The sequence below is a fragment of the Leptonychotes weddellii genome, chromosome 1, assembly GCF_054177405.1.
Source record: "Leptonychotes weddellii isolate Sample4059 chromosome 1, ASM5417740v2, whole genome shotgun sequence".
Classification (NCBI taxonomy): domain Eukaryota; kingdom Metazoa; phylum Chordata; class Mammalia; order Carnivora; family Phocidae; genus Leptonychotes; species Leptonychotes weddellii.
This window is the reverse complement of record NC_138369.1, coordinates 35,488,278-35,505,438: the sequence shown is the minus strand read 5'-3', so window position 1 is coordinate 35,505,438 and position 17,161 is coordinate 35,488,278. Positions and strand designations below refer to the sequence as shown.

Below are 17,161 nucleotides of genomic sequence, written 5' to 3'. Positions count from 1 at the left end.
ACAGAAATAATAAACACAGAAGGAGGCAAGGATTTGGATGTGTTTTCAGCATACTGAGTTTTGAGATGTTCAAAGAGTGGGTGGTATGAGCTGCAAGTCTGTTAAAAGATTAGATCCCAGTGTTGGGGGGTGGGGTGGGGAGCACATGGTATCCCAGCAGGAGATCGAGATGGGGAGGGGTTTTCATTGTGATAGCAACTGGGGAGCCTGTTTAAGGATGATGGATGGAGAGTTATAAGAGGCAGACCGAACCCAGGGTCAGGTATGAGAAGGAAGGAAGGACAGAGCAAAGATATGGAAGATCTCCTCCAAGTCAGCAAGATAAGGAGGAAGTTGAGGAATTATTTCAGGAAAAAAGAGAGTTGGAAGAAGATGGAGTTAGAAAAAGCTGCTAAGACTTGTGAACAATAAGCCCTTGGGGCACCTGGGTGGTGCAGTTGGTTGAGCATCTGACCCTTGGTTTTGACTTAGGTCAAAATCTCAGGGTTGTGAGATGGAGCCCCACACTGGGCTCCACACTTAGCGCTGATTCTGCTTGAGATTTTCTCTTCCTCTGCCCCTCCCACTCATGCTTACATGCACGTGCTCTCTCTCTTTCTCAAATAAATAAATAAATCTTTAGAAAAATAAAGAAGAGGTCCTGAATTACGGGATTGCAAACCTTTAAGGAAGAAATACTTGGTAAGGAAGGAAGAAAATACATTGATAACAGTAATCTTTGATAAAACAGGGTTATATTTATATCCATACACATGCATATATTTTTGTACATACACTTAACGTATTCCAGGCCATGCCCATCTTGTAAATTAGAATAGTGTGGTTTATTGGGACCCCTTTCCCCCCCAGTACATGGCCAGTTACTGGCCCAGTGGGTTCTTGATCTAGATTGCCTAAATTTCCCCCTCTGAAGCTTTGAACTGCACTAAGCCTTTTCTGAGTATGGTGTGTTGTAGATTCTTTTACAGAAAAAAAAAAAACCAAATGTTTCCTTCTGGAGAGTATTGATATTGACCAGCATTTAGAAGACAGGTGTGTCTGTGCATGACAGCCCAGGTGTACACTGGAAGGAGTTGTCTATTAAAAACATTTCTGTATGTTTGCCACTTCTTTCAGCTGCTCTTAAGGTGAATAGGCTTAAGAGAATGGACAGAAACTGAAGTGTCCCAGGGAGGTTGGGCTACTGAAAGGAAAGTGGTTCTTTCAATACAGAGCTACTCCTAAGTAAAAAAATGACGCTTCACTGGTAATATGTAGCCAGAAATTGCCTTGATGTGCCAAGTGGCTTAGGGGATCAGAATCCCATTTGTTATTCAGTGGGATTGATGATTGATAAGTCTTAGTCCTGGCTTCTGTGTCTATTTTGTCTTTCCCTTTTAAAAACCATACATTGCTTTCCTGGAATGAATTGTGAGCACGTACTAATGTTTATTACTTCAAGGAGCTCTTACTGATTCATCTTTCCTACTGCTGAGTGTTTGGGAGATTGGGTCCTTAAACATCATGTGCATTTCCTTATACTATATTTGTACCATCTTGCTAATCATTATATGAGTTTGATTATATAAAAATACTCATCTGTGTGGAAATAGACCATTTCCTCACTGTTACCAGTTGCAGTCCATCTCTTTAAGCTTGTGTAAAAATAATGACCACCACCACTCGGCTGTCCTCATTGGCAAGCACTGTGCAAGGAGTTTTCATGTTTTTTCTCTAATTCTCACATCAACTGTGTAGTGTCCAGTTCCCACATATTTTCTATCTTCTGTTTCCTCGAAGTTTTAAAACTTTTCTTTTTGCTTAACATACCATTCAAGCACTCTAGCAGTGAAAAACCTGCAAGGGTATTCCTTGGGAATCCCCTCCCTGACTTCCTAGGGCAACCTGCCATTGACCATCCATCCTTTTAGAGCCTCACCCACACCCCCAACCCTGGCCATATACTTGTGTAAATTCAAATATTAGACATAAGAAAATGTCCATTCAGAGGGACCAGTTCTGCTTCCATATTACTTGCAAAGCCAAACCCTAACTCAAAAACTGCAGAATATTTTAATTTGAAAAATAGCCGGGCTCTTTGTTCTTGTGTTGCAGTGAGCCCTAACTTGTCATGTGCCCTTTTTTCCCCTCATGAATGAGATATGCAAATACAATTTAGGTTCACTTCTGCATGTTGCTTCCTTTGAATATCAGCCAGCACTTTAAGTTTGAGACAATGTCAAGTGACAGAACTCTGATTAGATATGTAATACGGGATGCTGTTTTAGATAGAGATATTTTTAAATTTCAGATTACTTTATGAGGACAATGTGCAGTAAGGGAACAACCAAATTATGTATGCATCTTAACATATATAAGTATCTGTGTCTGTGATTTGAAAAAACTACAGGAGGAGATAGTTATTTTATGTTTTGTGATACGACTTTCATAGTTTTCAAGCAGTATCACATCATTGAACAGATTCTGGAGTTTTTATTTGTCAGCTGAGGCAAGGAAAGGCTTAGCCAGTTTCGCTAATTGTCCACCGATTGCCAGTATTCTTCTGTTTTTACATAAGGTCAACTCCCAATTAGTACAAGGAACACCACATTAATTTCTCTGAACAGTGTTAGTGAAAACAAGAAGGCAAATGATTTACAGACGTGGATGAAATGTTTGAATTTATCTGTCTGGCAGTAAACAAGTGTATACAGGAAAATGATTCTGTAACCTTATTATTTATTAATTTTTTGTCATTAATCAAATCATTGATGCAACAAATGGAACCTAAAATAACTCTACCATTGCACTACAAGTTTGAGTGTGAAATTTTGTGTCATTCCAGTACTGCTATTCATAAAATTCATGGTACATGGTTAAGATGAAAATACTAGTGATAATGAAATGTTTGCACAACAGGCTATCTGTATCTGAAAAGCATGTACTGAGTGTAAAACAATGTGCTTCTTGGTGATGCTACATCGTGGATATTTATTGGTTAAAAAGAAGAAAAACAACAAATGTGATGTTGGCGGGGGGGCGGGGGCAAAAGGAAGGCAAAAAACCTCCTATTCCTCTAGCAGGCCATTAGATTTACCAAAATGCTTCCTCTTTCAAGTTCTGCCTGGCAGCTAAGGGATTAAGCTCTTATCTTGGTATTTGACTTACTACTTTCTCTTTATATTATCTGGGTTTACTCTTCTTATTTATGGGACTGCTGGAGACAAAAGTAATATTCCCACCTGTCATTTAAACAGGAAGCAATTTGTTCCTTTTAACTAAAAGGACAGCTTAAAAAAAAAAAAAGGGAAAGGAGAGCACTGTCTCTTCATTCTGGTAGACCCGAGCCCTGACTTATGATGAGTGACCTTGGGAGACTTGTACACAGAACAAACTACTCTTTTCTTGGACTTACTGCATAGTGATCAGAGACCCATGATTTGTTTGTGGAAGGTGGTCAAGAAAGAAAAGTCAAGGACCCACTGCAGAGGTGTGCGGTCTGTGCAGTGGCGTGGTGACTCATGAATCCATATTCTCTGAATCTGTGACTCCATTCAGTTTTTGACCTGGATCGCTTTATAGGGTCTGCTGATGTGAGAGAGCGGAATGTGTAGGCTGCTCTTTTCATTGGCTCTGGTGACTTGGTCATGGTTTATTCCAAGCATGTTCCAAGCACGTTATTTGCTCCTTTCCATCCTATGACCAAGGAAGGCTGTTGAATGCTGCCCTTGGCTGGACTTAAGGAATCCAGCCACTCTGGGATCACTTGCTGCCATTGTGATATTGCTTGGCGTTGCCTGTTGATATGTAGCGCTACTAGGTTTCAAGTATTATTCAAAGAACATGTGACTACTGGGGACAGTATTTCCCTGTTCCACTGTTAATGGCACCGTCACATAGTCCCTCTTGTTCTTAGAACCTCTGCAATGTAAAGTGCAGTCTGGATGTGCCACCAGGGGATTTTAAGGGCAGACGGCAGTCTATATGGAGTTTTATATCAGCCTTAAGTTTTTGAAGTAGAACTCCTGGATTTTTAGTCTCCAAATAAGTTTTTCATTACCAAGTTGTTCTTTTATAGGATTTTAAAATACCTTCCGTGACTTCTTGAATAGGAAATGAGAGCTTTTCATTCCCACCCTGTGAGGGTGTGCACACATGTGAATGATCCTTAAACTCAGACATATGTATAAAAAAACATACGAAGGGGTCATATACAGACCATATTTATGTGGGTAATTGTGAAGAATTGGCTGTTGAACAATATACTACATGGGTTTCTGAGTAGCCATCTATCTTTAGTTAAGAAATGATACTGCAGCATTTACAATGCCACAAATGCTTTTTTTTTTTTTTTCATTTTGCTTGATTTTGCAGCAAAGCAAATTTAGAATACTCGGTGCTGTGGACATTATTCCTATTATGGGAGAAGAGAGAAAATAAACATTTGGCTAACAATAATATAAAAGAATCTAATGCTTTTTTCTGCCTCATGGGGTTTTTCAAAGCTCTTTACTGCTTATTTTGTTGAGTTTCCCATTGATACTATTATGGTGAGTAATTACTTGAAGACAGAAAGGAGAATAAATACCTGTTGGAGAATTGTCTCTCAGTGAGAACTGATGCAATAGGTATTATAAAGATTCCTTCCCCCCCCCCCCTTTTTTGAAGTTACCACCCTCCACAGATTATTAAGGACGTTTTGTCTTAGACATAATACTTGCAATTATTTGCTCAAACCAGATAGCTGAACACAGGTGGCAGTGTTCACAACTAGCATGAAGATAAGGACAATGCCTTGTAGATAGGGCGCTCTAATGAGTGAAGCCATTTATTAGACTACCTTCTCATAAATTACCGTTCCTCGGTCAGAAAAGTTTGATGTAAGCGCTAAGCAAAAAGAGTCAATAGTATCACATTCCATTTTTTGCATTCCTGCTGCATTAAAAATATTGCTTATCTTTGCATCAAAACCCCTTTAATACTGATATCATTCCCATAACTCAGTGGCTCAGAGAACTTAAATGACTTGCCTAAAAAAGTAGATGGTAGTATTAAGGGGGTGGGGGGAAGCATGTCTATCTCGATGCAAAGCCACTATTCCTCCTATTAGACCTATTCCTTCTTAAAGCATGTGTTGGCAAACTTTATCATGCAGTATTTATATAGTAAATATTTTGGGCTTTGTGTGCCATATGGTCTCTGTCATAACTACTGTGCCGTTAGAATGTGAAAGCAGCCATAGACAATACATAAACAAGTGAACATGGCTGTCTTCCAGTAAAACTTTATTGATGGACACTGAAACTTGAATTTCATATAATTTTCATGTGTCATGAAAGTTCTTTTGATTCATGGGTCGTACAAAAACAGATGGCAGTCGAATTTGGCCTATGGATATAGTTTATCGACCTCTGTCCTAAAGCATAAATATGTTTTTTTAAGATCATTTTTTATCAAGCACTTAGGTTATCATGTGCAAGGTATTTTGCAGTGTGCTGTTGGGGAATAAAAAGGACATAGGTTCAGAAAAAAGGAGACAACCTCCACACAAATTACTAAAATACAGATGCGTTGGGAGAGTTAGAATCCTGTGCAGTAAATTGAATTTCTGGTAAAGTGGGATTAATTTTGCCTGGACTGTCAAAATATTCCGTGTCTTGAGTGATAGGAGGGAAAGCATTTCAGGAAGAAGGATGGTGTAAATCAATTCAAGATAATTTAGTTGGTAAACAAAGTTATTTTCACTTAACTGTGGGTGAATTTCTTGCTAACAACCCAAGATGTCTCACTCCCTGTGGGGCTCCCTTCTGGGGAGACTGAGTATGTTGCTCTCTCTGTATGGCAATGCTGAGTTTAGGATTGCCATGGGAGAAAGGAGGCCTGGTATTACTAGATCATTGATTTTTTTTTTCCTTAAGGTTAGATTTGACTTTAAACCTAATACTTTTGGATTTTTAAATGAGGCCATTTAATTTAAGGGAAGGTTTTTTTTCTCCCCCCTGAACATTTTATGATCCAAGTCTAATAATGCTGCAGGATAGATTTGGCCCAGTGGCCACCAGCGTACAGCTCTGCAAACCAAAATTCCCAAATATGTGTAATGAGTTGCATCATATACACTTCATAAAATTGAAGAATCTCGCATGTAAAAAGTCCTGGAAAGACAATTTAGCTCAGGCCTCCTCTGAAAAGCAAGCATGTTTTCCTAAGGAGATCTCCAGTTCTGAGATAAAGATATAGAAATGTGAAATGTGCAGGCAGCTAACATTACATCCTAGCCTTAGAAGATTTAGATTAAAGTAAGGATTGCATATTGGTTATGTGTTAACTAAATTCATGGTTCACATGAACAATTTATTATGGATTTGGGGATATTTTGCAAAGAGATCCATTTCATGGAACAGTAAAAGCTGTGCAAATGCTGGCCTCTCTTAAAAGTAACTTTAAGCAACTTCCTTAGAAATCTGAGTAATAAAAGCCCACCAAAAGCTCAACATTTTTTTTTTTTTTTATTTTAGTGGCTAAGGCAGCTGTTATATTCAAATGAGTCATTAAAATCCAGAAATGGGGCTTTGCTTTAGCACTCAGAATTTACACAAGAAATGACTGGTAGAGTGCTATTGCTCTTAAAAGTGCTATTTATGTATGGTTTTAGTGAAGTTACTCCTATGCAGTACCTGTATTTTCAGTATTTAGGAGGGAGTGGATGAATTATAGGTGACCAGCATCCTGTAAATTTCTCAAACAGAAATAGCCACCTAATGATGGTAGACACCTGTGAGAACACAGTGGGGGTATTTTTTTGAGTCATTGATGCTGTCATTCAGTTAGCTTCTATAAGTACATATTTTTCTATGATGAATTATGTTGCAGCTGGACACACATATTCCATTGGAGATAGGGTATATGCTTGGGGCTATCTTGAGAATGGCCAAATTCTTTTTTTTTTTTTTTTTGATCAGCATTAACAGTTTGTAAACTAAAGCCATTTGCAAAGAAGCATAAACACACATATATTTCTATTCTAACATTAATGTACCAAGTTTTTTAATATATACAATATGATTGGCCTGATTAGGAGGTAGAAATGTGTGTTTAATATATTCACTATCTTCCAAAGTTTAAAGACTAGGAATAAGGAAAATATGAGTGAAAAACAAGTAAAGCCAATATATAATACGATAGGGATATTGTGATGAGAAGAGTACACAAAAATTTTTCTAAGAATTCTGAATGGTGGAAGATTGCTAAGTGGTGATACTGAGTAAAAATGAAAGAATTGAGAGATTTTCCTTAGACTTCCTACATGACGGGGGGCTCCTCATACATACCACCAAATGCTTCTCCAGAGTGGTGGCACCAAAAATATGTATAGAGCATTCAATTTAACTCATCCTTTGCAGACCTGAGGATCATTACTTACATTGTGTCAATATGAAGGAAAGTGATAACATTAAAGTGAGACCATTTTTTACTCAGAGTGTTTAATATTCACTTAGAATTAGGTGACTCAGTAGAAGCAAAGTGTCTAGTACAGGGCCTGGTAAGCAGTGTCTATTTTACCTTCATATGTTGATGCTTGGGACTGTGCATTTTTTTTTAATAAGTATATATAATGAGGGTTTTGCTCCATATTATTTAGAACTAAGAAACAATTTTTTTTTCAAAACAAAATAAAATATGTGTTCTTATTTGCCAAGGTTACCAGCGATGTGTAATAGTATTTGCTCCCCTCTCTAAGCCTACAGAGAATGTAGCCATTCAGCAGGTTTGGGGAAGACCCTCTTGTCATTTCTACATCTTAATACCACAAATACTCTTTCCATTTCGAATGTAGACAGTTCTTTACCTTCACTGCCTAAGTTGGTTTCATTCCTGAGTAAAGGAAATTAAAGAAATACCTTACAAGCATCACAAGTCTCACCCAAAATAATAATCTAGGACACTGAGGGCAGGAGAGGCATGGCTCTAGACCAGGGATTATCAAATTGGGGATGGAAACTCATTGATGAGTGATGGTAGTAATATGATAGCTATGTCTGGCATTTAAGAAAAAGAATAGGTTAAAGGAGATTGGATGGAATAGAATAGAAAACTGCTATGATCCAGAATGCAATAAAAACATTATTTCAAGAGACTCTTTTTTTGCTATCACTTGTATGTGTGTGTACACACACATGCTGTGTCTATAATAAATCATGATGAAAAATAAATTTCAGTTGTGGGTAAATGAAAAATAATGAGAGTAAATCTGAGAAATTATTTAGTTATTCAAGTTCAGGCAGCTCTGAGACTCCCCCAACCCCCACCCCATAGGCATTCGCCATCCTCTGTCCTGCTTCTGTGGATCTCTGTACCTGCCGCACAGCCCAGCTTAATACCCTTAGTGGTCTAGAAAGAAAAAAGCAGTATCCTTGCTGGGAAGAGGGAACTAGATGGTATTTTATATACACAGATGTTTACAAACATTATGCTGGCTTCTGCTTACTGAAGTGTAGGCAGGAAACGATTATGCTCTTTTCTACTTTATGAGGTTACACTGCAAAAATACTACAGAATTCAATCACCAGCTGGTATTACTTCTTAATAGCTTCTCCATTACAACTGATTTATAATAGAAATTCTTTATTGTATAGTTATTTTTTCATAGAAACAATAGCCTTGAACTGGAGTTCGATATGAAACATTCTTTCTAAAATACATGAAGGGAATCATGCCTGAGCCCCAAAAACCCTTGACCCAATATCTTTGGTAAACAATAGAAACCACAAACATAATAATCTCTATTAAAGCCTTTGAGGGAAGGATGCCTAAGAAATGTTTTTAAAAGATTTGATTAATGAAGTCTTCAAAATGATTGGTCAAAACCTTGTGAATTTGCATATATCAGAGATGTTCAATGGAAGTTGGTATATTAGAAAGTGGGGATGTAAGTGGGTTGTGGTTTTTTTTGTTTTGTTTTGTTTTTTTCACACACGTGAGCCACGGATTGTACAATCCTGGTTGTCTTGTGCACCTTGCACACCGCATCTGACAACAACATTGTAACTTTCTTTTGTCATGTGCAATTGCTATTAAACCATCTAGCAAGGACGGTGTAACTCTGGGCTGGGGATTATGGAAGGAGGTCAGGGAAGTTCAAAAGCACTAGAACTCACATTCATTTGGAGACAAAACATGAATTTAAATAAAGAAAGCCATAGAGCATTATGAGAACATTGTAATCTGCAAATACTTCAACCCATCTCCTAAGCCTTTTTCTCCCACATACATTATTTCCTGCAATATAACAGTAAAGTGGTTAACTATTTCATTCAATTGTAAAGAATAGTTCAAAAATCAGAAATACAGCCACTGGCCTGAAAGTATCAAAATTAAATATTGGGCACCCTCACAATTCTCCCACATTCTCTTCCTCTACTCAACTATAGTACAAATTGAATATTAATCCAGTGAAATAGATCATAACTTTCATCAAAATATGTGATTAGTTCACTAAAGAAAAGTGCTGAAGTCCAGATATTTTAACTTTCAACATGACCATAATGTCCATATATGTTTATGGGTGTGGTCATCTTTGTGGTGTGTTTTTTTTTTTTTTAGACAGGTAGTGATGAAAGAAAAATGCAGTTTTTGCTGAAATTTGTCATGCTTTGAAAGGGTTCTCCCAGTCCACAGGAGAATTTTTTTTTATTGAACATTTATTTCCAGCACCTGTAAAGCTTAAACAGTCCCTTTCAGTTTTTAATTCTCTAATTATTGCACACTGCTTCCCATGCAGTTTCTTTATTTCTGTTTATGGACAAAATGTGAAACACAGATTGAGCAAATCAGGTAGTAAACCATTAATTTAGCAAATTAAATAATTTTTATTGCTTTCTATTGGTCTCTCTTATGCTCTCATACTCCAGGTGTCTGCCATTCTCCAGCACTTTTTCTTGTAACCTAATTGCTTGATAACATTTCCAGATGTGGGAAATGTATAAATTAGTTATTCCTGGTAAGCATTTTCTTTTTCTTGTTCATCTTAAGTATGCTGTATTGCCTTTTCCCGTTTTTCTAGGATGTCGGTTATAATACATTCAGCTGCACATAACAAAAACCCATTAGAGGTTTATTTTTCTAACATGTGATGTTTGGGCTTATGTGGTTCATGTTGGTTCAGGAACTCAAAGATGGGAGGGCTCTGGGTTAGCTTTTCTGTGATATATATATATACTCCCCCTCATGGTGTCTAGATGGCCATAGGGGTTCCCAGCATGACCTCCTTCATCACCTGACAATTTCCATCAAAAAGGAAAGGAAGCAAGCTCAGCATTTCCTTCATGTTTTTTGTTTTGTTTTGATTTTTCCTCAAAATCAGGATAGACACTCTTTCCTAAAGGCTTTTAGCAGATTTTCCCTTACCCCTTGTGATAGGTTGAATTATGTCCCCCTCAGAATTTGTGTGTTGAAGTCTTAATCCCCAGGTCCTCAGAACATGACTTTATTTGGACATAGGGTCATTGCAGATGGGATTAGTTAAGATGAGGTCATTAGGGTGGGCCCTAATTTGTTATGACTGGTTTCCCTTATAAAAGGGAAATTGGACACACAGACACACACACAGACAGAGGGAAGATCACCTGAAGGGACACAACACAGGGAAAAGACAGCCATCTATAAGCCCAGTTGACAAGACTGGAGCAGATTCTTCCCTTATAGCCCTCTGAAGAAACCGGTCCTGCCCACACCTTGATTTGAGACTTCTAGCCTGCAGAACTGTGAGACAGTAAATTTCTGTTGTTGAAACAACCCAGTTTGTGTTGCTCTATCATGGCAGACCTCGCAAACTAATACACCCCTCTTTGGCTGTTACTGGTCTCCTAACCCAATCCTCCTTGTCCACCCTGCTGCCTAGTCAAGAACTACAGAGTTCTAGGACGGTAGTTTATCTGTGCTTTCTGTATCTCTGATGAAAGGCAGATTTTGAAGGCAACGAAAAGGAATAGTTAGGAGAGGTTGAGTCGACAACCGCTGATGTCGGCTACGGCTAGTTTTTTATATGCTGAGTGTGTTTGGCATTCAAATATTTGTTAAAGAAATGAGACTTTGGGATAATATAAATGGAATTTTATTTTTGTCATTTCTTGTTTGTTGGCATTTTCTAGCTTTAAGCCACCAATGCCAAAAAGAAAAAAAAAGATGATGCCCCACTGCTATAAAATGTTTCCATCTTTAATTTTTTTTAATTTTTTAAATTTTATTTATTATTATTTTTTTTTTTGTAGAATAGTAGGGCCTAGAATACAGGTCTCATTTCATTGGTGACATATTACTTTTATTTTCTCTGACCCAGGCTAGAGCTCATTCTGTTTGGTTTGGATACCTTATAAGTACATTGACTATTCCTTTCTAGCTCTACGGTCTCTTAAATTCTGCTTTAAATAACAGTGCCCACCCTAGCTCCCTTTTTGGATTTACCCTCTTCATTTCAAAATATCCTTCAGTTTTGCATCATGTAGATGTGATGTAAATAAGTGAGGGAAGATAGGATGTGCTTTCCTTTTTCCATAGCAATTTCAGAGATACCATCGTGGTCTTTTAGGAATTTTATTTCTTTTAGTCAAAGTAATCCAACTGCCTGGAATGCTTTGTCTGTTTCTCTTTGTCAGACTTCATAAAAACTGTATAGAGTATGACTATTAGAATTGATTGGCCACAGTTTGATCTTTTAGGTGACATTACCTTAGGAGCGCATAAAGCTTGTACTTACATTCAAAGGTAGTTATTCTGAGTAGCCCATGGGCGTTTGGGGGAAAAAATAACACCTCAGGATTGGACTTTTGGACTTATTAGTCCTGTTCGGAAATGTTATATGCCCTTTATTTTAGGCTATAAACGTAAAATGGAGCTTTGGAGCCAGGCTGGCATATCAAAAAAATGCCCCTGTCACAAAAAGTAAAGTTGAGCATCAATCTAAATGTTACATTGAATCCATTTCGTTAGCCAGGAGGCCCCCTTCTGTTCTCAGCCAAGCTGCTTTTTGGTGGTTATGAATATCCATGTGAATCGTCAAGGTTCTGTCCTTTTAAAGATCAAAATTCATTTCGAAGAAAATGAGACTTCAGAATCTCTCCCTTTTAAGTTTATGTTGCTAGCAAGAAGACTACAACATTATACCCCAGCATCTCTTATTTCATTCTGGTGAAGCAAGACTGAGTAGCCTTTATCTCTTTTCCAGAGTATGAAGCATGGACTGACCTGTCATGTTTGATTATTAATTTGTACTTCCATTTTAGGAGACTTTTGAATGCTGCTGATGGTCTAAAAAGCCTTTAGGAGCTTTAAGCTTCAGAATTGGTGGGTATGTGCCCACAGGCTGGAAACTCCAGTGTTATCCGGAAATACTGAAGTTGAAATAGCAAGCTGATGGTTAATTTTTGTGTTTGCCCATATTTAGAACTGTGTGGTTTACTGGAAAGGGAAACGCACAAAAAATAGGAGTATGAGGGTATGATCCCGGGTCTCTCACCAAAAACCAAAAAAACCAAAAATCCTATGTTACCACGGTTGGGTTTTTTAAATGCTCTGTGCCTCATTTCTGCTGGGGAGGCCAAATAACTATAAGGTGAGAACATAAGCTCTGAAATTAAAATCTTAGCTTTATCAATCACTAGCTGTAAAAAAGTATTGGCCTTATACAGAGTCATTGTGAGAATTCCTTCATTCATCTTATTTATTCAACAGATAAACATAGAATATCTGCATGTTCTAGGAGTTGGGATTACAACCATGAATTAGACACAAATAACAAGCACATATGTGAACATGTATGATGATTATATATAGTGAGATACAGTGAGATGTGCTTTGGTACCTTTGTGAAAGGTGGAAGTGAGGGGCAGGTGGAGGGACATTTAAGCTGAGAGGATGACATTTATGCTGAGTTCTGAACGACAAAAGGAAATCAGAGCACAAGAATAACAAGGGTGGTGGGGGCTGAGCCCAAATGTAACAACAGTCAGCATGGACTCCGAGGCATAGACAAGGATGGTGCTGGACCTCATAGGGTAGATGATGGGGCCAAACATAGCCTGGGAATAAGGGAGGCAAGACTTGTAATTTCCTTAGTACATTGCCTGGCACATAAATGTTAGCAAATTAGCTATGATTGTCACTCTCTCAAAAGGGTGTCGGAATAAAAAGGCATCTAGTTATTTAACACCTTCATTTAAAATTAATAGTGGTTTCTAGAGAAGAATTAGAGTGTCATTTGACTTGTGTTAGAAGATGATGGAATGGACATTTGGATTTTTCATTTTGGTCACTTGTAGGAAATTTTTAAAAAGCACCTCTTTTTGTCTTTTTCATTGAAATCACCCCCTTCTTATCTTGACCTAATTTTCCTTTTGTCAGTTTCTCTCCCCAACTTACCTGGAATTTTCAAATCTATACCATTACGTTACTATAATATTGTTTTCAAGCTCTACGTACATCAGAGTTTGTCAGAACAATGAAGCTATACCATCTCATAAGTGAACAAAATAGATGAGCCACTCAAAGTAAATCAAGAGCTATTACACCAGAAAAAAAAAATGCTATGAAAAATCCACCGTGTTTGTAAATATTTACAAACAGGCATTAGAATTATTTTCAACTTTCTAAGATAGTAAATTTGATTAGTGAAGCCAATTGTCATTTTGTATTTATTTGTTTAGTTTTAATACAGTAAACTTACTTGGGAAAAAATCAGGAAATTGACAACACTGGATCTTTTTGATTAGGGGCTTTAGTAGCTATTTCAAAATCCATTTCTTCTGAAAGTTCTCCTTTTCCACAAAGAAAAGTGAGAACTTTTTCCTTGTGGTATTTCCCCTTCAGAGGTAAATAAAAACCAGGGACTAAAGAGGATAGCAGGCTGCTTTCTTAAGGTATGGTTGGTATCAGTAAGGATTAACTTTGTGGTGTTGTTGCAGTGGAAAGGGTATCTAGATTTAGCTAGACTTTGAGATTTGAGTGTACGGTCCCTAGACTACCCTCATTTCTAACACCAACTGCAAGCTCTGGCTTTGATAATTTGCTGGAAGGACTGATAGGAGTCACTGAAAGCTAATATAATCATGATTATGGTTTATTATAGGGAAAGCATACATGCTAAAATCAGCCAAAGGAAGAAACCCAGAGTATAGCATCTGGACGGGTCCCAAATGCTAAGCTTTTGTTGTCCTCAGATGAGTAAACCTCCTGGCACTGATGTGTGTTAATAAGCAAGGACTATTGCCAACCAGGGAAACTCGCCAAGCCTCAGTGTCCAGAGTTTTTACGGGGTCCTCATTACATAATAGTGACTGATGATGGCACATATAGTTGAGCTCAGTTGTCCAAGTCAGCTCATACCCCATGACTCAACTCTCCCACCATCAGTCACAAGTTGGTCTTTCTGGTGCGGCCAGTCCCCGTCCCACACTCTCAGGTGTGGCTGGTCCCACCCTCAGATCCAGTATCCAGTGTGGCCTTTGTTTCTTAGTCTGTTTATTCATTCTTTGCTTCAGCCAGGAGTTCCTCCCATTTTACTGAGTGTTCCAAGATAGGAGAGTAAAGAGTTTCTTTTTTTTTCCCCTGTGAATTTGTTTGTTTTCAGAAATGCTCTGGCAATGATTGTACAACTAAAGTAGCCATAAGCATTTGTTGATGGCATTATCTTGTTCCTTTTTAAATTCATAGCACAAAGACGGATTTTTGTTTTTGGATATATGTGGAAATTCTCAGAAAATATTCGAGTTTTCTTCACTAAAGTAGAAAACCTTTTTAAAAGATACTTCCTGAGGGTTATATCCTTCTCTTCACTTGGTTGGCAATAAAGTGGAAGTACCACCAAATGTTGAGTGTTTTGAGGTCCAAACAGAAAAAGAATATTGTCAACCTTCAGATTGGCATGCATGGCAGATTTTGTAAGATCATGCTCAGGTATTCGACTAGTCTTGAATACAACTTGACTTTTGTGAAGAGCCTTATGACAGAAAGACCTTCTGCAATAGGATATTCACCAGTGAAAAAGTTAGGTAGGGTTTATATTATAAAAAGTAATTAGTACAGCCTTATTTATACTTTTAAGGGATTTTATTAGTATGGCAATGTTTTTCAATACTAATTTTCATTGTCTTATACATGTTACTAGGCTGTCAACAGTTTCATTGGTGCTCATTAGCCAAAGCAGTGCCTGCAGAGCATGTTCTGGGAAGCGATACCTGCCTTTTCTTCTTTTTTTTTTTTTTTTAAAGAGCAGATACTTGTTTCTTGCTTGTTTTTCTTTTTTGATTCTAGAATGCAGCTTTTACAGTACCTTTTACTTATTGTGATTGTTTTTTTGGATGTCTCCCACCCATACAGGTGAGCTTCTCTTGCAAGGTCCAGTGTTTATCAGAGAGCCCAGCAACAGCATTTTCCATGTGGGTTCAGAGGATAAAAAAATAACTTTAAATTGTGAAGCAAGAGGCAATCCCTCACCTCATTACAGGTAAAGTGACAAGTTTGCAAATCTAAATTAAGAAATAACAATGTGGCAATTGTGATTTTTTTTGTTTGTTTGTTTCAATATGTTCATGGCATCACTAAGAAAGAGTAAGTGAAACTGTAGTTGTATGCTATGTTCAACAGATCTCATACTTAAACATTTGGATCCACTGTATATATTTGATTGATTATTCACTTTACAAGAAGATTTCTTGATTTAAAAGAGACCTGGTAGAATCTCTTAAATAAACAATGTCTGTTCACTCATTTATAATGCAATGTAATATATAAACATGTGCCCATATGTAGTCATTGGAAACATATATATTCATCATGGGGATAAAATCAGATGTTCCAAAGGTTTTTGGAAATCATAGTTTTAAAAAAAATACTTTTTAGCATTTGTACTTCTTTCTTTACCATTTAACTGACTTTGTGTTTGAAGATTCATTAAGTATAGAAGAATAAAATAACATTCTTACTAAAGTTATTTTAATTATTGTTGGAGAGAAATTATATTTAATTTAGTAGGTTTTTTTCATGTAAAAGTATGTGTTTTTCAGATTACGTGAATAATACTTGTTCACTGAAAACCTTCAAACATCACAGAAAGGTATAAGGAAAAAAAAAATCCGAATTCCCATCACCTTAAGATAAAAATATTAACATTTGGGGGACGATAGTAGCATATTTGGATGGGATGGGCATTTACTTTTTTAAAGAACACAAGATTAACAACTTTTACTGTTAGGTGTGCTTAGGTGACCCAATTTAATGAAGAAATGAATTATTTATAAACAGCACATGCTGCTTTCATATAAGTGGCTACAAAAAAGTGCTTGAGGCACCTTGAAAACAACATGCTCTTTTGAATACTGTGAGCATTTGTCTCAAAAACTCTGTTTACAATATTAGTTTCTTGGCAAAACCTTTTCTATAACCTACAGAACAAGCATACTTCAGCCTATATTAATAAAATTCTAAGTGTTTAGAGTAGTCATGTAGATCGTATTGAACTTCTATTGTTTTCTTAATCCATGTAAGTAATAGAAGCCAACATTCCCTGTTAAATTGGGTCAGCCTTGGGTTAGAAGGTAGATCTTTGTATTTTTGCATCTGGAAGTAATCAAGGTCAGTCTTTTTCAACAGTATTCGAGATGCACTTATTGAGCACCTGCTGTGTACTTGCAACAAAATAAACAATGATTCCAGGTTACTGGTCAGAACTGACAGAGGTGATAAAAAGTTTTCTCTCTGCCTCTTCCTCACCCTACAGAAATAAGAAAAACGTAACAGAATTGCAAAAAAAAAAAAGAATCTGTATTTTATGGATAGTTCAATTAATCAGACATAAGCAGAAGTAACATCTGAAAATATTTTCCTTTTTGGGGGGAAGATGAACAGATCAACTTTAATAAGATGTTATCCTAGAAACATTTTTTCCCCAGCATTTTCATAGGACATTCTAACATTTTCTAAATGCATCCATTTGTTTCTCCCTGAAACAGAAGATTCTCCTTTTGAGTCCATATGAATGACTCACTTGTGGGCTGTTTCTCTCTTGTCAGTAAAGTTGTATTCCTAGCATTTATCATATGAAAAATTTGATAATAAATGTGTTCAGCTGAAAAAATTATTATTAGTTACAAGATTTTGTCAGACAGGAGTGTATTTCTTTTTTTTTTTT

At 37.0% G+C, this 17,161-nt stretch overlaps 1 protein-coding gene across 4 annotated transcripts in view; it reads left to right on the top strand.

The window, feature by feature from the left end:
• The first annotated feature begins 15,317 nt into the window (after positions 1-15,317).
• Positions 15,318-17,161, top strand: part of CNTN3 (contactin 3) — a 205,723-nt gene continuing 203,879 nt past the window's right edge. For all 4 annotated transcript variants that reach the window (XM_081820955.1, XM_081820944.1, XM_081820935.1 and 1 more), the window contains exon 1: positions 15,318-15,478. In XM_081820955.1, coding sequence (XP_081677081.1) covers positions 15,333-15,478 — 146 coding nt within the window. In that variant the 5' untranslated portion in view covers positions 15,318-15,332. The remainder of the gene's footprint in view (positions 15,479-17,161) is intronic.